Consider the following 23,178-nt stretch of genomic DNA (forward strand, 5'->3'; position numbering starts at 1 on the left):
TAATTAATGAGTTGGCAATTAAAAATAAATAAAAAATAAATTAATTTCCACGTGTCATGTCACGTCAAGATTCTTCCATGTCATATGCACACTTGTTGAGCCAGGGGGGTAACGCAAAGAATCTTGACATTGCAGGGGGTAATCTCAAAAAAATATTTTGCAGGGGGTAACGCAAAACTCGCCTATTTTGCAGGGGGTATAACACTATTTACCAAAAAAAAAAAAAAAGAGAGAGAGAGGGGATAGGGGCATGATTGTGTGTAAAAATGCATACTTATTCTCATTTTTATTTTCAATAAATTTGAACCTTAATTAGATTTAATGATAATTTATTTCTAATTCACTCCGATAAGAAATTTAATTGAGCCATCGTCCTAGAAGTCATGCTTTAATTCAATCACCTTTTTTTAGGTTAATTAATGATTAGTGTTGACCAAAAAAAACTTAGGATTCCTCTGTTTTTCTTAATCAAATCACTCTTGCTTTTAGCAAATAAAGGTACAATTAGTATATGAAAATCATCTTTAGTGTTTGGAACAAATTTAGAAACTTCCGGGTTATATAAACTTTATAAAGTGAAGTCAATAATACACCTAATCATAAGCCACTAGCGTTTTTAAATCGTCAGGATTGAATAATGAATGAATTTTGGTTGAATTTTAATATATATATATATATATATATATATATATATATATCAAAACAATTTAAAAAATCAATTATATTATATGATTTAAAAAATTAAAAGTTAAAATATAAAAAATCATTTACTTATATAATAGAATATTTTTTTAAAAAATATAACGAAATGTTTTATATTTAAATTAATTTTATAAATATATTATTTATTTATTAATTTTATTTGTTGGATTTGTATTATTATTTAAGGTGATTCTTTGAATTTTAAAAGCAAAACTGGATTAACTGATTGGATTGAATTCAATCCATAATTATGTTGTGTGGATGGATTTTTAATAATAGATAAATGATTAGATGCATTGAATTGAATGGACATGGATATTTTGTTTTGACATGAAAGATTGACATGGATCAGTAGATGAAATTGGCCACAAAATATCACAATCACATGATGGATCGGTAGATGAACTTAAATGAAGAAGTCATTTTCTATATATAGTACTCTAGTAACATTATTTATCCTTCATTTCATATGAAACACATTACACATAGAGGGTCAATTTTGTTGAAGTTTTCCCAATCCTAGGGTCAATTTCTTATGGAAAGCAAAGCCACATGCAAAAAAAGAAGTCCAATTATTAAGTTAACTAGTAGTTTTGTCACATTCACACCACAATTATACTTCACAAGCCAAAACAAACGTGATTTCAAAACCTAATTATACTTCAATTATATAAGCATTTCAAATCAACAATTGAGACGGTTGATTAAATCAATTGTTTATAATGCAAAGTTCACCTTCCACTACTTAACCTTTAATAAATTGTATTAATCAATTAATTAACAACTATGCTTGATAGTATGATATATTAATATGATAGGTTGATATCACTCGGGTTTCTTTTCCCCTATGGCAGATTTTTGGGTGGGCAAGTTAAGTAGGTCACTATCTCCTAAGTTCTAACCCTAGCCGTCACCTTTTTTCTTCTTCTTAGTTTATCAAAGAGGGGTGATTTCAGGTCAAATCTTGACCTAAAATCACCCCTCCAAATTGTTTTTTCTTTCTCGTTATTAAATAAGTGTGATTTTTCACATATTTGTTTGGTTTTGTGTTATTTGTTATCCCGTCCTTGTGCGGTGTATTCTGTTGTGCCGTCTCTGTGCGGTGTATTTTATTTTCCCGTCTTTGTGCGGTGTTCATTTGTTTCAGGTTGAAGGATTAGATCCGGTCAAGTACAAATCTATCCAATGTCGACTTTTGTGTCATCAACGCTGCAGATCTGGGGGCATGGACATTCCAGACACTTCAATATAGTCATATATGTAGGCTTATGTAATTTGCCGTTTTATGCTATTAACATGGATGTTGTGAGTTTGTTTGCAGATTCATCCTTTTTGTTTTTAGCAAATTTGAATTTGTATTACATCGATGTACTCTGTCAGTTTGAATGAATGAATATCCTTTATTTTTAGTCAAAAAAAAAAGTTAAGTAGGTCACTCATTGTGAGTGAGTTAACAACGAATTTATGATGCATAATGGATTATAGGTTGATAATGTTTCGGTTTTTTCCCCACTTTCTTGTAACGTACTATTCAAATCTCAAATATAAACAAAAATTTGTTAAAATCGTGGGGAAACAAGACCCATAATCATGGCTAATTAAGATCAAGTTGGTATCACAGTTTATGCGCGGTTTCGCTGTGATTAATTGTGTGAAAAACAAGGGGGGAAATCTTCTTTTGCCACGGTTTTCAATAACATTGAGGTTTTAACAAGGGAATTGCAAAAATGTGCAAAATGAATTTTTTTTTTTTTAAGCCACTAGGTTTGATCTAATGGTGAATGATTTGGATAGTATATATGTTAGAGGTCCTGAATTTGATCTTCGGCTTCATTGTAAACAAAAAATAACATGACGGAGATAAGAAATATTTTGAAAGGAAAAAAAATTAGGGATTGAGTTTTAATTTGGAAATAGTGGTATCGTAAGTGTTTCACAATTGAATATCCTTTTTACAAATTTTAAATCCATGTCATACAAAATTAACCACGTACAACAGAAAAAAAATTATACTAATACACATGTCACTGCCACATCAACTTCTGTTAAGTGAATTTAACTACATACAAGAACAGGAATAAAAGTCGTGATGGAAAACATTCTTGATCAATCAGCTCAATACAAATTTTTTTAATAGAACAATCACCTCAATACATTGTAGCTTTTACTAAATGTTTTTTGAACAGCCGCTTTTACTATATGTTGATAGCATTTCTCATAATTTTCCTTTTGACGCCATAAATTAGGTCACCCATCTAATGAATAATGATGTTCTTAAGCATATGTTTAGTATCTTATGTAGAGAACTAGGCTAATACCCGTGCCTCCGCATGGGTCGCACCTGCGGCGCCGCGTGGTCTTAACCATAAGCATATGTTTAGCATCTTATGTATAGAATGATTCCAACATTATTTGTGATTTCTATCATTTTGCAAAGCAACATAAACTGCCTTTCCTTTGAGTTATTTGTGTTTCTTATCTATTTCACATGAATATTTGGGGACCGATACCATCAGGCCATGGCCATCTTTACTTTTTAACTATCACATATGACTTCACAAGACACAGTTGAATTTTTGCTGTTTCACATGTAGAAACAATCTTGATGAATTTGACTTCCTTAAGAGTCACTTGGATAGAGCATTTCGTGTTGGGAAAAACAGGCATAGAGAAAATAAAAGAACGCAATCACAACATAAGAATATAACGTGGAAATTCCAAAACCGGAGAAAAAACCACGGCTGTTGTCAAAACCGACAACCGGAAAATAAACACTATGTGAAAATTGTTACAACACATAGACTTCACTCTCAACCACTCCATGACCCCAGTACACCCACACTCTCCAAAGTAAATATTTGAACTACATCTCAACTACTCTTAAACAAGAGCATAAGAGAAAAGAAAAAAGACACAAATATAAACTTAAAGTGTTTACAAGTATTACTGTTTGGTGTGTTGAAACAAGGAACTTGAGATCTCTTTATATAGCATTGAGCAATGTGGAACTTCTAAGATATAATTTGTTTAACCTTTTTTCTTTCATTAGCAATGTGGGACTTACATTGCAATTAACCCCAACAAAATGTTTTGAAGCCATTTGTTATTTTCTTGGCATAGAAATGGCTCATATATCATATGGCCTATTTTTATGCCAAAGAAAATATTTCTCTTGACCTTCTTAGTGATTATGGTTTGCTATGTTTCAAACCAGCCATTTGTTATCTCCATGTTTCATCCATCAAATCTGACTTTTCTATTTTGTGATAGTCGTTATGCTCACCACATTGCAGCTGGTTGATTTGCTCACAAAGTCATTGGATTTGGATCCCTCAACCCTTTAGATTGATGGTTCCCAAGCTAGGCAATCAAGCTATATTCACACTCCAGTATTACGGAGTTTTTATTTTATTTTAAGGTAAACACATTTCATTAGCAAAAAAGGAAAGGTCTAGGAAGTAGATGAGCTTGAAGCTGATGTGGGAGAGATCCCATCCAAGTCTTGGAGCCACCAGAGGAAAAGAAAGCAAAAGCAATTCCCGTAATAGTGGCGACTGGCGAGCAAAAGGGGAGCAGCTCAATACTCCGAGAAGCCTACTATATGTGTGGTATATACGAAGGAGAGGATCCAAACTCGTTTATTAACATATGCACTTAAGATATTTATTAGCAATTTTCAATTGAATATATAAAATGTCAGTTAAGAGCATGACGATAAAATCACTACGACAAAAATAGTTTCCGCAAGGCTTTATAATTGCAATAGACAAATTTTAAAATAATAATAATAATAATAATAATAATAATAATAATAATTGCTTCAAAAAAAAATAAAATAATACTTCCTCTTTCCAATTTAAAAAGAAAAGGTGAACATTTTGAATTGATATTTTTTTTGGTCAAAAACATTTTGGTATTCTAATTGAGTACTATGCTTATCATTTAATTTCGTATCATATTTTTGTATTAAATTATTATTATAAATTTCGACTACAAGTACAATGTACCTAAGTTTATTTTTTTTTATAAAAGGATTTTTTTTATTAAAAAAGGATCAAAAAAATGAATTGAATATATTAAATGACAGTTAATAGTTTTTTTTTTTAACGGAAAATATATTATTATTGAGTAATCAGTCAATTTAGTCCCTAAACTATCACTCTCTCACCAACTTAGTCCCTAAACTATTAAAACCAACTAAAAGGTCCCTAAACTATATTCACATCCTTCAATTTAGTCCCTAAACTATTAAAACCAACTAAAAGGTCCCTAAACTATATTCACATCCTTCAATTTAGTTCCTCGGTTAACTTTTCCGTTAAGTGACTGTTAGTAGTCCCTAAACTATAAAAAATACTTCAATTTAGTCCCTAAACTATCTTAAAAAACAACAAAATAGTAACAACACTGCTAAATCAAATAACTATTAAAACAAATAGTCTCTAAACAAATAGTCTTTATTTTCGACATCAACTACAGCATATGCAATGACAAAAATGTGGTTGTTTGCATCTCCGCCGACAGCAGTCAACAATTGTCCTCCAAAATAACCCTTTAAAAAACAACCATCCAATCCAATTATAGGTCTGCAGCCTTCCTTGAACCCTCTTTTACTAGCATCAAAACATATATACAATCGGTGAAATATTGGCGGCCCTTCTTGTTGTGGTATAGTGCTCATTTTCACCGTTGAACCTGGATTCTGGGATAATAACTCATGACAATAGTCCCATAGCTTAGCATACTGATCAATTTCAGATCCCTCGACATTTTGTTTTGCTTGTTTAAGTGATCTATAAATCATACTATCCCCCAAATGTAGATTATAATCCTCTTTCATCAAGTAATAAGCCTCACTAGTCACTATGGCTAAGAGATGGCTGTTGTCTCAATCTCAATTCCAACTTCTCAATAACCCACTTTCTATCAGCCTGACTATTCGTGAATGTTCCTGGGCATGAGTGAGTTGTATTTTCAAAAGTCTTGATTTGAAAGCTATTTGTTATACTACTACGCGAACAAAGTATCTCCCATTTGCAATGCTCAAACACACATTTTGCTCTTGCTCTTACCTTGTCATTCTTTATCCATTTGATTTGTCTTCCAATATGGATGGTATAGTCTTTCACAGCTTTTTTAAATTCAGCCAAAGTTGCAAACTCCATCTCTACAGCCAACCTAACTTCCCCAAATTGAGCTTCAGCATTGAATTGTGGATATATAACTCTCACTGATTCATTCTCTTCATCAGATGAACTAATAGGCCCTCTAAGTTCTTCTGAGTGATAAGAGAACCTTCCTCCATCACTTGTATCATCATCACTTTCAGCCATCTAATATAATGTATAGTATTAACAAGGAGCACAAATTGAGAAAACATTGAGGAGACAAAACAAGGATCAGAATAGGACCACTATAGAGAGGCAATTGCATAAAAAAGAAACAAATTAGGACCACTATAATACTTAAACAAATTAGGACCACAAAGCAACATAAACAATAATATAGATGGTAATAATATAAGAGATACAAAAGCTTAAAAATAGCAGCAACATGAATAAGCCAAAAAGGAAGCAACAACAACATGGTTCACGCTAAAACAAATTTGGTTCAAGCTAAAACAACATGGTTCATTGCACTAAAAAACACAAATTTCATTCCTGAAAATTAACAAGTGAGAATAAACCCTTACAAATTTATAAAAGTTAGAACGAAAAACAGTGAAAAACGTACCTTAAAACAACGACGACAACCGGAATTGGAGCGTATAGGTGGCTCTAGGGTTTTCAGATTGAGATGATTTGAGAGAGTTGGTCGAGAAGAGAGATATAAGAGTAAAAGTAGCTTTTGGATTTTAGGGTTTTAAAGAACAGTTAAAGGAAAATATAACGGAGGACTAAATTGATGGATGGAAAATAGTTTAGGGACTAAATTGAAGGATGTGAATATAGTTTAGGGACCTTTTAGTTGGTTTTAATAGTTTAGGGACTAAGTTGGTGAGAGAGTGATAGTTTAGGAACTAAATTGACTGATTACTCTATTATTATTAATAATCGGTCTCTGCACAAGACGAACAGAGGCCGGGAAAAGCATAACTACAAAACAAAGGTGCCGTGTATGAGCGGAACACCAATGAATAAAACCAAAATCAGGGGTCCACATCTAATCCAAATCTTAGAAGAACACTCCTTAGCCTCCAGACCAGACCACCAAAGAAGACATCAACTCGACCTACAAAGATGCCACTAGACTCTAACTTCCGATTTCGAATCAAAAGTGATCGACTCATCGGAATCCAAGAAACATCTCCGCGAGCCAAAATTGATGGGTCAACGGTAGCATGAAAACCTAGGTCGACAAGTCTCGGCTCGTAGTCCGCCTCCAAAACAGTCAATACAGACGTGGAAAAAGCCAAATCAAATACAAAAAAACCTGCAAATTTCAACAGATTTGGGAACCAACAGGGACTCAAAAAAGAATCCAGCAAATCTCAACAGATTTGAAAGCGGTTAGAGAATCTTGTACTGTCGAAAGCCAATCACACAGTTAATAGCTTTATAATTGCAGCAGACAAATTTTAAAATAATAATAATAATAATAATAATAATAATAATAATAATAATAATAATACTTCCTCTTTCCAATTTATTTAAAAAGAAAAGGCGGACATTTTGGTATTCTAATTGAGGGATTTGGATTTGATGCTGTTGAAGTATCACACAGTTCCACAAAGTTGAGAAAATCTGAACCGTTTAAGTTATCCAATGTACCATATTGTTTCTCTCCTATATTTTTTAATTTTTAACGTGTAAACGACGTCGCACCAAACCATATCACAAACATTTACTGCACAACGGCACGACGACATAACGCCAGAGCCGTAGCTCCACCCATCCTCTTCCTTACTCCACCGTCTTTGTTTCAGAAATTGAAACACTCCATTCTGTAATGCTTCATGCTTCATGTGTTGTTGGTAAAGAAATGAATGAAGATTGAGTTTGAGAGATTGTTACCAGATTTGCAAGAGTTGCAGCTTGAACTCAGATCTGTACCCGTCGGCAATAGAGGAAGACGATAGTGGTGGTGGCCGCTGATTGAGGAGGACGACGGTGATGGAGGTGGTGACTGATGATGGTGACTGGTCTAGAGAGTGAGAGAGACACGAGGAACGACGGAGAGAGGGTGGTCGGCGAGTGAGGTTGGCCGGCGGAGAGAGGGTGATTCGGAGAAGAGAAAGAGATTAGAAGGAAAAAAAACGAAAAAAAAAATTGTATAGATGAAGATGAACAGTGTTGTTGTATCTGGTTCATTGGATTACTTTGATGGTCTGGATTTAAGAAACTTTGTGAAACTGTGTGATATTCAACAGCAGTAAATCCAAATCCCTAATTGAGTACATGCTTATCAATGTCATTTAATTTCGTATCATATTTTTGTATTAAAAGGATAAAAAAATTATTTAAATTTTGACTACAAGTACAATATACTTAAGGAGAAAATAAATTAAAAAAAAAGTTTTATTTTACTAAAAAAAGTATAAAGTTTTTTATTTAAATTTTGACTACAAATACAATGTACTTAACAATTTACTTTTTCAAAAAAAGGAGTTTATTTTGACTAAAAAAAGTATAAAGTATTTTATTTTGTTGTTGTGACAATGAATATGAGACCAAAATTATCAAAAAAAAAAAAAAAAAAAAAAGAGATCAAAGGAGGAAGTTGAGTACTCCCTCCGTCCCAAAATGAGTGGGCTATTTTGACTATATATACTATTCACATATCTTACTTTGACCCTATTTTTCTACTAATAAATAAAAACAATTATTAGCATATAAGATGTTGTTGGATTCATCTCGATAAGTATTTTCAAAATATCAAATTTTTATAATTTTTACTATTATACAATTAAAAATATTAATCGTCAAAGTTATGCATTGACATGCGTGACGCAGTCAACTGACTCACTCATTGTGAGACTGACGAAGTAATAACGTAAGCCATAAATGTGAATGATTAATGTGGTCCATTTGTTTCCATAAATAAATTAAGGAGAATGGCCGGTGGAGTTGAATGAGAAAAATCTGAGTGATAGTTAATGAGGGAGCGGTAGTAGTGAAGTGAGTAGGAGTATCTTTTTATGATTCTTATCCGTTAATTAAAAAAATAAGAGACAAATAATTTTAATTGTTTCGGTTTCAAAACTATTTTTGGAATTAGATAAATTAGGGGTTAAAATAACTATGTAATTTTTTATATTTGGATATCTTATAGTATATTTTTATGAAATATGTTAATATGACCGCTAAGCGCATATGATAAGATATCCAAATATAAAAAATTAACATTTAATAAGATAACAAATTTAATACTTAGACCATGTTTGGATTGGATTATTTTTAAGCTTATGTAATATAAATTAGATTTTATGTTATTTTATAAGTTTTCAATTCTGAAAATTGTATTTTTATAAGTTATTTTATCATAAACTACCTTGACAAACTTATAATAATACATAAAAATTGCATAAGCTCAAAAATAAGCTAATTCAAACAATGACTTATTATAAAAAGACGTTTTACTTTTTAGATTCATGGTAAAATTAACGTATGACTAAAAAGTGAAATTTTTCTTATAATAAGACCAGAAATATAAGATATCCAAATATAATTTAAATACATTACTTTTATAATAAACCTAAAAAATAAAACTTCTACGAAAGTCATATTTTGACATTTACTTCCTTAATATATGCCTTGCAACACGTTAATATTTTCCTTATTTCTTTAACCATTATTTTCAGCATTTATCATCATAAATAAATGGATTTAATTGATATGCACTGACGGTGTAAAATAATTTTACACTGTCAACCAATACCAACTATGTTTTCCACCACATCACCCCACTCCACCTCACTTTCTTAATATGACATGGCAAAATAATGATTGTTTATTGGACGATTGTGCAAAACTATTTTACACTCTCGGTGCATATCAATTAAACTCTAAATAAATATGCAATACACACACTGTATATATAAACCGTGGTACAGAGAAGAAGACACTACAGAGAAGAGAAAGAAATGGCGAAATCATATGAAACCGAACTTCCACTGAAAGCTTTTGGTTGGGCTGGTACTGATACCTCTGGCACCCTTTCTCCATTCAATTTCTCCAGAAGGTTCTTTTCTTTTACCTTCATTTTTATCTCATTGTAACTCTTCTGTTCCTGCTATTCAGATGATGTACTCATCGCTCTAATAATTTTTCAGGGAAAATGGCGATGATGATGTTACTCTCAAAATCCTTTTCTGTGGTGTTTGTCATTCTGATCTACACACTCTCAAGAACGATTGGGGTTTCACTACTTACCCTGTTGTTCCTGGGTATGCTTTTTTATTTATTTATTTATTTATTTATTTTGCAGTTTGATGAAATAAAGTGCGTTTCATTTCATGCGAATCTCGCTCTCTGATATTATTTTTTTATCATTACTTTTTGATCCTTTTGTTTATTGTTCTTTTGTACTTTTACTGCTGAATTGAATAGAAAAATGGATATAAATTAGAGGTCCAGGTTGTTATAATCTTAAAATAAAATATATTTTCTGACATCATGGATTTTGTTCCGAGACTTATTGTTGTCTTTCTTTTCCACTAAAAGATATCATCCTGTTGATGATTATGTCAAATACAGTTGTTTGTTTGTTGGAATTTTGTGTACTATTATGTTAGTTTTAATCAATAATTAAATGAATAATAACCAGTAACCACCATGCTTTGTGTTTAATCAGGTTTAGGTGTTTAGCACACATTTGCTCTACGTCACCTGAATAAATTGGATCTCACTCCTCTAAAGTTAATAGTTGCAAAGTTTATAATATCAATCGTTGATGAATTAATCAATGAGTGTGTTGGAATATCAACCTTTAATTTATTTATTTATTTTCATTAATAGTTTAGAGCTATGTTACATAGGTATGGGTACGGTACCATGTGGTACAACATTTTTTAAAAAACTATGTTGCATAGGTATGCGTACGTGGTACGCGTAAGTACCCGGTACCGGTACTCTGTCTAAAACAGAGTACTCGTGCAACATAGGTTTAGAGTATGTTACTCTCTATTTACTTTAAAGGAGTTGAATCCTAATAAGATATGGCCCCATGTAACCTCAAATTATGTGTCTATGTTACAACTTACAATCAATGTGTAAATGTATGTGATACAAATAATATATTCGGTTCACTGCAAAAATTGTGGAAATATGGATGATCTGTATGTGAGTGTGTTAGAAGTCACACATCAAGTATATTATGTGGTACTTCCCATATATTCTATTGGACTAGTTTTTTGGGTTGGGATCTCCCCATATGCTTAAGTCCCAACAGAGTGACACTATGAGGAACTAAGTCCAATCTATAAGCAGAAACTTCCACTGTAGTTTTATGTTTTTGGTGTAAATTATTCAATATTTTATGGCTAAATTAATTAAAATAGTTGGCTTTGTTTACTGAGGTTTCTCTTCCTTGATTATTGATTGATTGTTAAATTCAAGGCGTCCGCGTCTTTGTGCAATAGTTTATATTGGACATAGTAATACTGGCTTATATTAAGCTAAAATCAGGACATTACTGGGTTTAATTACATTGACTTTTGTGATTGTGTTTTGCAGCCATGAAATTGTTGGCGAGGTGACAAAAATTGGAAACAATGTGAAAAATTTCAAAGTGGGGGATAAGGTTGGTGTTGGTGTGATGGTGGAGTCTTGTCAGACTTGTGAGAATTGTCAGCAGGATTTAGAGAATTACTGTCCTAAACTTGTATTCACCTATAACTCTCCTTATAATGGGACACGAACCTATGGCGGCTATTCTGATTTCGTGGTTGTTCACCAGCGGTATGTACTGCAGTTTCCTGCAAACTTACCCCTTGATGCTGGTGCTCCACTACTGTGTGCCGGGATCACTGTGTATAGCCCAATGAAATATTATGGGATGACTGAGCCTGGCAAACATTTGGGAGTGGCAGGGCTTGGTGGGTTAGGCCATGTTGCAATCAAATTTGGTAAAGCATTTGGGCTGAAGGTTACTGTCATTAGTACCTCACCAAACAAGAAAAGTGAGGCCATTGACAAACTTGGTGCTGATTCTTTCATTGTTTCCAATGACCCTGAACAAATGAAGGTAAGTAAGATACAAAACTATTAACTGTTATTGCAACCTGTTTCATTTAGGTTCTGGTTGTTAACTATTTTAGTGGTGCTTCATAAAACACTTCTATAGGAATTACCTAGGATATACAACTCTGGGCCTAGGAAATCTCTGTGGTGGCAGATAATATAGGCTTTGTTTGTTATAACCTAATCTTTCAATTAGTATTTACTGTTTAGAAGTTATGTTGTTGACATATTTTAAAAGTAATGATTAAATAATTGTGAGTTACTAGCAAGAGCTAACTGTCAATGAGAAATGAAACAAATAGTGCAATAGAAACTAGAAAGTGTTTTTGAGATCCTGTTAAGAAACATGAATAAAATATTAGGTTTTTTTATTATTAGGTTTAACTCATCCTTACAAGCTGGTTTTTTAAGTGAGTTCCGCCCTATAAAAGTTCATGAAGAGTGTCACCTCACACGCTCTCGCCTAGATGTGTTAGGCCAAATATAAAAATGTAATATGGTTGTGTAGAACAATATGTTCTAATCGACTTTGCAGTAGTTAATCTTAACCACGATGCGCATCTCAACATGATAAAACCTCGGTTTTTATGTCAGGCGGATCAATATGATGAGCTGCTAGTGCTCTCCATGATAATCAATGGTAAAATAATGGATTGAATAGCTACACGTATCTGCTTGTAATACATTTGTACTTTGGTGCATGATTTATGCAGGCTGCTACAGGAACCATAGACTATATCATAGACACAATTTCTGCTGATCATTCCGTGTTGCCACTGCTTGGTCTACTGAAGCTGAATGGGAAGCTGGTCACTGTAGGGTTGCCAAGCAAGCCCCTTGAGCTCCCTGTCTTTCCATTAGTTGCAGGTAAACCATCAATAATTCTGCCAATTCTTCAATGCCATAACTTGTAAATTTGAGAGTTTTTTGCATGTCTAATGTTTTGAGTCTTGACTGCAGGGCGGAAGCTTATAGGGGGGAGCAACTTTGGCGGGATAAAGGAGACTCAGGAGATGCTTGATTTCTGTGGAAAGCATAACATAACTGCAGATATTGAGCTGATTAAGATGGACCAAATCAACACAGCAATGGAAAGGCTTAGCAAAGCTGATGTGAAATATCGCTTTGTGATTGATGTGGCCAACTCTTTCTCGAGTTTGTAGAGTAGAGGCCAACTAGATTGTTCAGCATTTTGCTTGTGTGGAGCCTTGGCTGTTTCATTATACTGGGAAAGGCTAAGATTGGTATAAGATTGGCAAATTTAGAAGATGAGACTGTCCTCTATTTTATTATTTGCTCAACCTCAGGATTTCTGATTTGGTATTTTGCTTCATCTTCATAATGTTTCAGACTAAAGGTGTTTGGTCTATTTTTTTTTTAGCTTAAAACTTATTTAAAAGTTAAAGCTAAAAATAAGCTTTAAGAATAAAAATAGAGTTGTTTGGTAATTTGAGAGTGTTTTATTTTTAGTTCTAAAAAGTTGATTTCAATTCACACTACACAGTGAGAACATACGTTCCGCGGTTGTTTCTCTCTTCTATGCATCTGGTATTCTGGTTTAATTTCCTCTGATTTTGCAGAGTCTGTTACTGATTCATTCGTGGTTAAAAACACTTGCGATTTTGACTCTAGTCAGTTGCGAAATCCCTCTTTAAACAGAAGAGTCCACTTCAGTTAAAAAGCACGCCAAAATTTTGAAGTTTTCGAAATTTTGACTCTACTCGTACCATATATTTAAGAGTGGCTGTAAAAACCATATATTAGGTGTAATTCTAGGATATTTTTTTTTCACAATGCAGTAGCAAATTGAAACAATGCACGTATATGGACTGTTTATCCTGAGGATGTGGTTGTCGATCGTCTGTCTTGTACAATTTTAGGCAGTGTCATGAAATGTCTTAAAGAGTGCATGTATATCTTCAGTTGCTAAAAAAAACTTTTTCAAAATGAGTTTTGAAATCCAAAATTAACAATATTCAATGAAGCAAGAGTATCAAGGTTCTATGAAGGTGAAAATAGCTCATATTGAGGTTATTTGTAAAGAGTTTGAACTTCTTGGCATGAAGGAATGAAAATAGCTTTGAGGTCATTCTGGAGAACTGAAACCTAGTTTGAAGAGTGCGAACCGAAGCATTAAACACGATAATATATACAACGAATGAGCATTAAACATGTTAATTGGTACTTAAAGATAGTAATTACAATGAATAAGGAATATATTAACCTGGTACTTAAATCTAGTAATTACAAATATTCACATCCTTAATTATACGAATTACCATGTTTTAAAACCAATTATGAGGCTAGTAATTACAATGAATAAGGAAATCAAAATAAACTGATGACTACAATTACTATGCTATGCATAAGCATAACATTATGATAATGATTTGTGCTTGATTTTTATATGGTTAACTAGTTCTCATCCTAGAATGTGAACTGTGGTTTTTCAGTTTTTGCATTTTTACACACTCGCTTCCTAAGTAACGAGAGCTAAGTTGGGAATACCAGGGGGTGCAAGAAGTAGAACTCAAAGATAAAACACTGGCCCAATGTGATAATCCGGCCCATCCCTACATTGGGCTTGTTGTTTGAGAAACGATTTTGCCTAGTTTAGTTCTCTCTCTGGTTCCGTTCCGGTAGTGAAAGAAGCGATGAGCGTTGAAGATCTTCCTCAGAAGGAAGTGAACGTTCTTAAAGGTCACGAGGGTGGTGTACTCGCTGCGAGGTTCAACTCCGACGGTAATTATATCCTCAGTTGCGGTAAAGACCGTACCATACGCCTCTGGAATCCTCACCGTGGCATCCATATCAAAACCTATAAATCCCATGGCCGTGAAGTCCGCGACGTCCACGTCACATCGTATATACACACACTCACTCTCTCACCTTTACCCTGTTCATTCATCATAAATGCATATTCATAATTTATGTAAATTTGTGATTTGATTATTACTACTTAGTGAATTACAAAATTCATGTATATTTATAATGCAAGCATGTCTTCATATTATTATTGTTGATTATACTTTTTGGAAACTTTAGGACCTAGGACCTGTTTGAATTCACTTATTTGAGCTTATCCACTGGCATAAGTAATTGTGAGACTGTGGAGAATTTATGAATACAGCTTATGACATCTTCATAAGCTATTTTTAGCTTATTTTTATAAGCTCTCCAACATAGCTTATGAAAACATCTTATAGTTTATACGAAAATAATTTAACTTCATTTTTTTTTTTTATAGAAATACAAATTAAGTTGTTTATCGAAAACAAGGCCGTATTTGGATTGACTTGTCTGAGCTTTTCCACCATCATATGATATAATATAACTACTAGTGAGACAGTTTGGGAGAGCTTATGGAGCCAGCTTATGAAATGTTCATAAATTGTTTTCGGCTTATTTTTATAAGCTCTCTAGGATAATGTATGAAAACAGCTCATAACTTATATAGTTTGACATTATCACTTATTATAGAAAGTGCTTACATATAACAACTTATATATGTTAAGCTCTTAATTAGGTTGTTTATCCAAACGCTGACTTCAATATGTAGTGTGTAAACAGTGATGTTTTGTGCTGTGATTGTGATTGAGGATGGTTGTCAAGTGTAATGGAATGTAACTGAATTTGTGTGTTGTTTTTTCTACTGTTAGGGACAACTCCAAGTTATGTTCCTGTGGTGGAGATAGACAGGTCTTCTATTGGGATGTTGCAACTGGACGTGTAATTAGAAAATTTCGTGGTCATGATGGTGAGGTACTTTTTATTCTCTCTTTCTTACTATGCTAAACAACATGTTCATTTTCTTCGTTTTTCTTTCTTTCTCTTCAATTGAGTTAGACCATGAGAGTGATGGATTGTGATAGTATTATCATATTAATATGGCATAATGGCACTCAATATGTGGTTATAAAGTTACTCTTTCCTCTACTATTAGCTATTGCCTTTGTACTTTTAACATATGACACCAGTTTTATGTATGCTTCAATTCTAAACCTATACCAATGTGCCCTCTAATTATTTTTATTTTCTCAAATACTAGAATCCATTTTTAATTCATAGTTTCATATGCAATGATATAAATTAAAAATTAGATACTCGAGAGTTTATATGGTCCCGAGCAATGCTTGAAATTGTGGCTTTATTGCTGTTGTGCAGCGGTTTTTGATATTGCAAAAAATTGCAGTTAAATACGTCCAATCTAACCAAATTGCAGGCATGAGACGGTTTTGGGGTTGCAGACCTTTTTTATGACATTGGTCTTGAGCTCTCAATGATTGTTATTATTGTGATATATGTTGGCCCGATCTTCAATACAGAACAGGCAATTTAAATTTATAGTTTCTGATAGGCAATTTGTTCTGCAGGTAAATGGTGTAAAATTCAATGAATATTTATCTGTTGTAGTCTCGGCAGGTTATGATCAATCATTGCGTGCTTGGGACTGCAGATCCCACAGCACGGAGCCGATTCAGGTGGATTCATCAACTCATTCCTTCAGTCTCATTTATTACATTTGATTCGCCCAATTTCTTTCTGCTGGCTTATTAATCAGAAACCGCAAACTTGTAAATGATGTGCAGATTATTGACACATTTGCGGATAGTGTTATGTCTGTTTGTTTAACAAAAACTGAAATTATTGGAGGAAGTGTTGATGGAACTGTTCGAACATTTGATATGCGTATTGGCAGGTTTGTTACTTCAAGACATATATTTTTCGTAGTCCACGAGTTTAATTTCAAATTGAACACTTCTGCTGTTAAAATTTCATGTGTATTGTGAATTTTACTAAGCTTCTATATCTGTTCACTAGAGAAATATCTGATAGCTTTGGGCAACCTGTCAACTGTATATCGATGTCAAATGATGGTAACTGCATCCTGGCCGGTTGCTTAGACTCTACTGTGCGTCTTCTGGACAGGTATGTTTATAACATTTAAGGAACATTATGTTGTTATATACTTATATCCCTGTTAGATTCACTGTCTTTTCTTGTGACAGAACCACAGGTGAACTATTACAAGAATATAAAGGACACACTAACAAGGTTAGTCTGCAAGTGACTAAATCTGGTTATAGCACTTTCAAATGTTCCGCATATATATAGCATCATCTACTAATAAAGGAAGATAGCAGATGCATGCTCTCAACTATTTGGATACAAGTTGATATTCAATATCATTAGTATATCTGCATTTGTGGAATACTATTATTGATTCCTGAAATTACCAATTCCTGAAGCATGTTTCTCTTCTGTTTTATGTAACTTCACTATGTTCAATTCAAATTTTTTGACTGAAGCATTTGCTGAAATTTGGTCATTTATATTTAATTATCCTCAGTCTTACAAATTGGATTGCTGCCTTACCAATACGGATGCTCATGTAACCGGTGGCTCTGAGGATGGCTTCGTCTATTTCTGGGATCTTGTAGATGCATCTGTTGTGTCAAAATTCAAAGCTCATGCCTCAGTGGTAATTTTTTTTACTGGTTTACTTTCTAGAAGAAAGCAGTTGAAGGATGATACTAAAAGAACATCATAAAGCATTCATGAACAAACTTAAACATGGAACATGTTTATGGTTTTGTCAAGTTTTTAATTCTCTCTTGATGGGGGGAAATCGAGGACTTCTTACTTAGTACTTACTCCTTGATAATAAAATCACACCTGTTCATTTAAATCACATGATTTCTGGTGAAGTGGTTGGTGTTTGGGAGCCACTTCTTTTTTTATTGTATTGTATCTTTATTGTATTGATAATATTGAATTTAAAGGCCAGTATGAAAATAACCTCAACTCCAAGAGTTTGGTCTAGTGGTAAAAGGACAGGGTTTGGATTTGGGAGGTCCTAGGTTTGATCCCTGCTAGTGAATTACCTTTGTAAGTGCTTTAAGAGTCTTAAGGCCTTCCCTACCTTGGACTGGGGCACGATCCCCTCACCCTAAATTTTGGGGGGGAAAAAAACTTTACCACAAACACTTGATTTGAGATAAACTGATAACTTAGCTGTGAACATAAAACGTTCTCCCTTCCGTAACAACTGAGTGCATGTTTGGATCGAGTGTAAGTTTAGCAAAATTACGGTGACACTCTGATTTTGTTGAAAGTCACCACCAATCCAAACATGCATTTAGCGGATACTATTATTGTTATTATGCAATTTTGTTGTGCTGGGGTGACTTTGTTATTGCATTAGTTACTCTACCTTATGCTGCATTTTATTATTGTAAGTTTCTAGTATAATGGCAATGTTATCATTAACCTTATTTAATGTGTTTTCTTTGTCAGGTAACAAGTGTAAGTTATCACCCAAAGGATAACTGTATGATAACTTCATCAGTAGATGGCACTATTCGTGTATGGAAGACATAAAGAACAACAAACATGCAAGCAAGAAGTTTCTTTGGTGTTTCCACACGTGCCAAAGAAACATTTTCAATTGCAATTGGAGTTGTCACTTGGCACACATCATGTTACTTAAGCTGTTATTAGATATATGTAACATTCTTAGTGAGTTTTGACTTGCATGTGCATTTAGTTTGGAATATAGTTAATCATACATGGACCATTGTATGGGTCTGTTTTGTGATACATGGAAACCCTGATCTTCAGACAAATCATACGACAGTTTTTTTGTCACCATGAGAAATTAGGTATTGGGCAATTCACTTTATGTCTGTGAAGGAAAAGTGAGTTATACTACATTTGTTGTATGATCTATCTATCAATTATTATCAATTTTACTCGGTTGATCTAAATCCTGAACCCTGATTTTATGTGTTCCCTGTGTCGGTTGTGGTTAACTTTACTATTCTAGTTGGCAAACAAGTGGCTTAGATACTGTTAGGTACCTACAAATCTGTCTATTCTTTCATCTTTATCCGTGACTTTTGTTTTCCAATGATCTTTCACCACCTCAAATGTTTTTTTTTTTTTCCTTTTTCTGAAAGGAACCTCAAATGTTAAAAATGCTGAAAGCCATGCTTTGCATCTATTTATTTAACCCAAAAAAAAAAGAAGCCAATAATGAAGGTTTACTAAAATAATGTATTAAATGTAAACAAATTATTAATTAAATCAATTTGATAAATGATCATTGAGATGGTAGATCCAAAATTAAATTGTATATCCTGCAATCTCATCATGAGTAGAGATCTCTACTCCAATTTCATGGAGTAAAATGGAGAGTCTGTCATTTTCAACTTTCATAATGTGTATGGTGCATGTGTCACCATTTGTGGCTTGTGTTTGTTGTTCATGTTTGGGAAAATTTTAACTATGTTATTCAGGCATGCACATGAAACGTGAATTGCAAGAGTTAAATTTGGTTGCAGACTATAACTATAATGTTTTTTTTTTACAGAAACTACTATAATGTTGTGGTGCTAACTTTTTTATGATGATTAATTTTCAAGTCTCGCTGTCACATACTGTAGCCAAGATGGATTCTCCCGTACATGTGGCTTGCAATAATAATAGTGGTAGTTATAGTCATTATCACCGTCATCATTGCATCTTGTATAATACTAGTAGTAGTATATTTCTACCAATATTATAAAAAAATATTTCAGATCATTAAACATGTCAAGCAAATGTTGTTTAAACATCAATTTCTTCTGGTTAAGTTTATTTATATCCTTAATAGAATAGGACTTCATCATAATTTGTCGATCTCATGTGGCAACTTAAACTACTTTTTTTAGGTGATCGTCAACTTAAACTACTTAATTGTCTCTATTTATATTTTTATGAGATACGTATAATTTGTGAATCTTGCAGATACATACCTATTTAGCTAACTGATTGATATTTCAATAGTAACTAAACATTGTGTATTATTGATTGATGATCTAAAAATAATTGGACTTAATCATTTGTATCAATGGGTTGATCCACAAATTCGTCAATTGATCAGTTGGTTTGATTTCGGTTAACCGGATTGAATTGGATCAGACCAATTCAACCCAATTTCATTTTTAACATTTATATTTATTTTTTTCATTTAGATTTCAGATCAGATTGAATTGATTAAACCATAATCCTATTGGTTCGATATTCGGTCTGACTATTAAAATATTGTGTATTATTATTATTTTATCATTATTATTATTACTATTATTAATTATTACTTTGAAAAAAACAACTTAATAAAAATGTTGAGATCCTCATAAACATTTTCTTTTGAGAAATATCCTCATAAATTAGAAATTATTTATGACGATGTAAAATGCATGAAAAATTATTTATGACGATGTAAAATGCATGAAAAGGATCTTGATTTCATTATTTCAATACATGTTATACTTCTACTAACTAGTCAACTTAGATAAAATATGGCTTAATTAGATTATTGGTCCCTTAAAGATATTTTAGGTTTCACAATGGTCTCTTAAAGAAAAAAAAATTGAATAAAGACCCTTAATGAAGAAAAAAAAAAAGGTCTGAATTGGTTTTTTTTTTTTGTCATATTGGTCTTTTTCGTTAAATTTTAACTCCAAACATAAAAAAAAATTTCAAAGGTTAAAATTTTAAAAATTAATAAGGTTTTTGGTGGATCACTTACACTTAATGACATCCACAATTCAGTCAACTAAAACTAACGTTTTTTTTTGTAAAAAATTGACGGAAAGGGCCAATGTGAGAAACAGATGTGTCTCTAAGGACCAATCTGGACCTTTTTTTCTTTAAGGGACTATTGTGAAACCTAAAGTGTCTTTAAGGGACCAATAAACTAATTAAGCCGAATAAAATATTAATTGATGTGCAATTTTTTTCTTACTTAATTGATGTACATGTTACACCAATAATCCTTCTTATTATTGATATGATACAGTATATAAGTAGGTGGTATGTCAAATGATACATTTCAATGAACCAGTTGTAAAGAAAGACTAGTATCTTATATTCTTATTCTTATTATCAACAAAAAAGAAGAAGAGAGAGATTTGTATCTAGTGTTGTCAGGGACGGACCTGTTCAAGGCTTGGTGTGGCTATAGCCACACCAGTCCGGTCCAAATTTTTCTAAAAATAAAAAATAAAAATTTTATAAATAATTTGAAGTCTTTTTTTATACATATTCGTATAAATATTAATGTAAATATTAGTTTAGAGTTTATTATTGATAACTGTAAGTCTCTCATATACATATTAGTTTAAATATTAGTGCAAATATTAGTTCATAGCCTATTATTGATGATTTCAAGTTTTTGGTTATACATGAATTATTATTTTAAGTTATATAGTTTAATTTTATAATCATATGTTTAAAAAATTGGGTAAAATTGAATTTATAGAATTGGGTAAAAATATAGTGGACCACTAGTTGAATTTATAGAATTGGGTAAAATTAGCGATTGAACTAATCGAATTTATAGAATTGGAAAAAATTAGCAATTGAACTAGCATATAAATATGACATGACATAAAAAAAAGTTTAATTAATATTTAATTTTTTCAAGTAAGATAATACAGTAAAATTGGAATAAAAATTAAATACAGGTAAAATTGGAATAAAAATTAATAAGATATAAGCTGATTGAATTAAACAAGTGATATAGTAGTTCTTTTTTTTTCGAATAGAAATTTTGTGGCTTTTTAGATATAGTTTGTTGGTTTATTTTTTTGAATAAATATTTTCCGATTTTTTTTTTTGATATACATGTTGTATTAGTAGTAATTTCACATATTATTTGTTGTTTAACTGAAATTATTGTTGGGATGAAAAAAAATTGTAATGCCTAAATTTTTTAGTCCCACTAAAAATTTATAGCTGGGTCCGCCCCTGAGTGTTGTCCAACTATAATAATGAAAAATGCCTTTACTTCTTGTGGTGTATAAACTTGGGCTATTTTATTTTACATATTTAATAAAGCAACTCAAAAGAGAAGATATTCTATAAAATAAAAAAGGAACTAAGCCACCGACAGTTTTGAGAGGTAACAAAAGAACCATATGTTTGATTGACTGGTCCCTTATACAATAATGGCACAATATTAAAAGAAAAAATTTTAAAAAAAAAATAAAAAAGAATATTGAAATGGACAAAACAAAGCTCAGGTTTGTGTCTTGAATGAGTAGCTAGGAGGTTGCAGTTGCAAGAAAGAAAGCATTGTACTTAGCTTATGGCATTTATGTGAAATTTGTACTAAAAGAGAAGTGAAAAAAAGAGTGGTTGAAGTGTAATTGAAGCTGGGGGGGGGGGGGGGGGGGGGGGGGGGGTTATGCTAATGCTAGTGTGTGCTAGGCTGGAGTCATGTTAGATTCTACATTGTAACATACTATCAATTTTTATTTTTATGCCCCACATATGGGCACATTGTGACCCAATTTTTTCTCTTTAGTGTTTTAGATTTGGTAAGGTTAGTGTCACATTGTTGATATGATTATTAATTCTTAAATATAATGATAACTATAAGATTTTATGTATGATCATTGATCAAGTTATAAGAGTTAAGTAATTAATGAACTCATTGTCCGCAACAACAAAAATTTGAACTTTTGTTTACAACGGAGTCAATGAGATCGAACATAGGATAGGACATCATGTATATTACTCAAATCTCTTATCACTAGATCAAACGTGATGGCTTTAACAAAGTGATACTTGATCGTACATAAATACTTTGTCCATCCTAAACTATAAGTAAAAATTGGTCCGTAAAAATTGATGTATTTAGTGTAAAATTTAGATCAAATATATTAATTTTTGTTGACTTATTTTTACTTATATTTTAAAACAGATAGAGTGTATCTTTTAGTATGCTTTTACTAATAGTATAAGTCATGTTTTTATTAGAAATAGATTTAGTTTGTCATAATATAAATTTTATTAATTGTTTTTGGAATACTGCACTATTTTTCCGTTCACCTGATTTTTCTTACGGATTTTACACATGAGGTTTTTAATGAGTCGGTTGTATTTATTAACTCCTCCTTAGGTATTGGTCTAGTCCTCCAAAGTTCTACTTAGGTATTGGCTCAAAACTAAATTCAATATATTTGATTATGCTTTTATACGTGGGACACAAATTCTTTAACTTGTTTAGGGGCTAGTTGAAGTGTTCCCCTTTAGGCACCGTATCATGTATTTTTCGTGATTTTACTTTGTAATATGATTTTTGATTGATTAAAAAAATAGATTAATTGGTCCCTATACTTAACGGCTTATTATCGATTAAGTTTTTATATTTTACAACTTGCTATCGACTTGGTCTAAGTTTATCTATTTATTTTCAATTTAGTCTATAACATATTATTTGAAAAACCAATATAAGTAAAATTTGAAA

General features: G+C 32.2%; 3 protein-coding genes across 3 annotated transcripts; 2 read left to right on the forward strand and 1 right to left on the reverse strand.

Annotated features, from left to right (window-relative positions):
* Positions 1–5,558: 5,558 nt before the first annotated feature.
* Positions 5,559–6,639, reverse strand: LOC123914540. Its single transcript, XM_045965742.1, has 2 exons — positions 6,436–6,639; positions 5,559–6,035 (listed from the first exon to the last, which is right to left on the reverse strand). The coding sequence occupies exon 2, from the start codon at positions 6,033–6,035 to the stop codon at positions 5,559–5,561; it is 477 nt and encodes a 158-aa protein (XP_045821698.1). The 5' UTR covers positions 6,436–6,639.
* Positions 6,640–9,723: 3,084 nt separating this feature from the next.
* Positions 9,724–13,422, forward strand: LOC123915231 (probable mannitol dehydrogenase). Its single transcript, XM_045966373.1, has 5 exons — positions 9,724–9,882; positions 9,974–10,087; positions 11,376–11,886; positions 12,596–12,749; positions 12,843–13,422. The coding sequence occupies exons 1-5, from the start codon at positions 9,785–9,787 to the stop codon at positions 13,043–13,045; spliced, it is 1,080 nt and encodes a 359-aa protein (XP_045822329.1). The 5' UTR covers positions 9,724–9,784; the 3' UTR covers positions 13,046–13,422.
* A 1,071-nt stretch (positions 13,423–14,493) lies between these two features.
* On the forward strand, positions 14,494–18,656 carry LOC123915232 (WD repeat domain-containing protein 83). The gene is made up of 8 exons (XM_045966374.1): positions 14,494–14,745; positions 15,542–15,644; positions 16,256–16,363; positions 16,472–16,581; positions 16,704–16,811; positions 16,892–16,937; positions 17,233–17,364; positions 18,180–18,656. Exons 1-8 carry the CDS (start codon positions 14,537–14,539, stop codon positions 18,261–18,263), a joined length of 900 nt encoding a protein of 299 aa, XP_045822330.1. The 5' UTR covers positions 14,494–14,536; the 3' UTR covers positions 18,264–18,656.
* The last annotated feature ends 4,522 nt before the right edge of the window (positions 18,657–23,178 follow it).

The sequence above is a fragment of the Trifolium pratense genome, linkage group LG3 (genome assembly GCF_020283565.1).
Source record: "Trifolium pratense cultivar HEN17-A07 linkage group LG3, ARS_RC_1.1, whole genome shotgun sequence".
NCBI classification, from domain to species: domain Eukaryota; kingdom Viridiplantae; phylum Streptophyta; class Magnoliopsida; order Fabales; family Fabaceae; genus Trifolium; species Trifolium pratense.

Bases quoted from the DNA above. Each gene is read 5' to 3' on its own strand.
- LOC123914540 (XM_045965742.1), bottom strand. From the start codon at position 6,035: ATGGCTGAAAGTGATGATGATACAAGTGATGGAGGAAGGTTCTCTTAT.
- LOC123915231 (XM_045966373.1), top strand. From the start codon at position 9,785: ATGGCGAAATCATATGAAACCGAACTTCCACTGAAAGCTTTTGGTTGG. The intron at 10,088-11,375 runs GTATGCTTTTTT...TGTGTTTTGCAG, and splicing joins ACTTACCCTGTTGTTCCTGG to CCATGAAATTGTTGGCGAGG. The intron at 11,887-12,595 runs GTAAGTAAGATA...TGATTTATGCAG, and splicing joins ATGACCCTGAACAAATGAAG to GCTGCTACAGGAACCATAGA.
- LOC123915232 (XM_045966374.1), top strand. From the start codon at position 14,537: ATGAGCGTTGAAGATCTTCCTCAGAAGGAAGTGAACGTTCTTAAAGGT. The intron at 14,746-15,541 runs GTATATACACAC...TTCTACTGTTAG, and splicing joins CGCGACGTCCACGTCACATC to GGACAACTCCAAGTTATGTT. The intron at 15,645-16,255 runs GTACTTTTTATT...TTTGTTCTGCAG, and splicing joins TTCGTGGTCATGATGGTGAG to GTAAATGGTGTAAAATTCAA.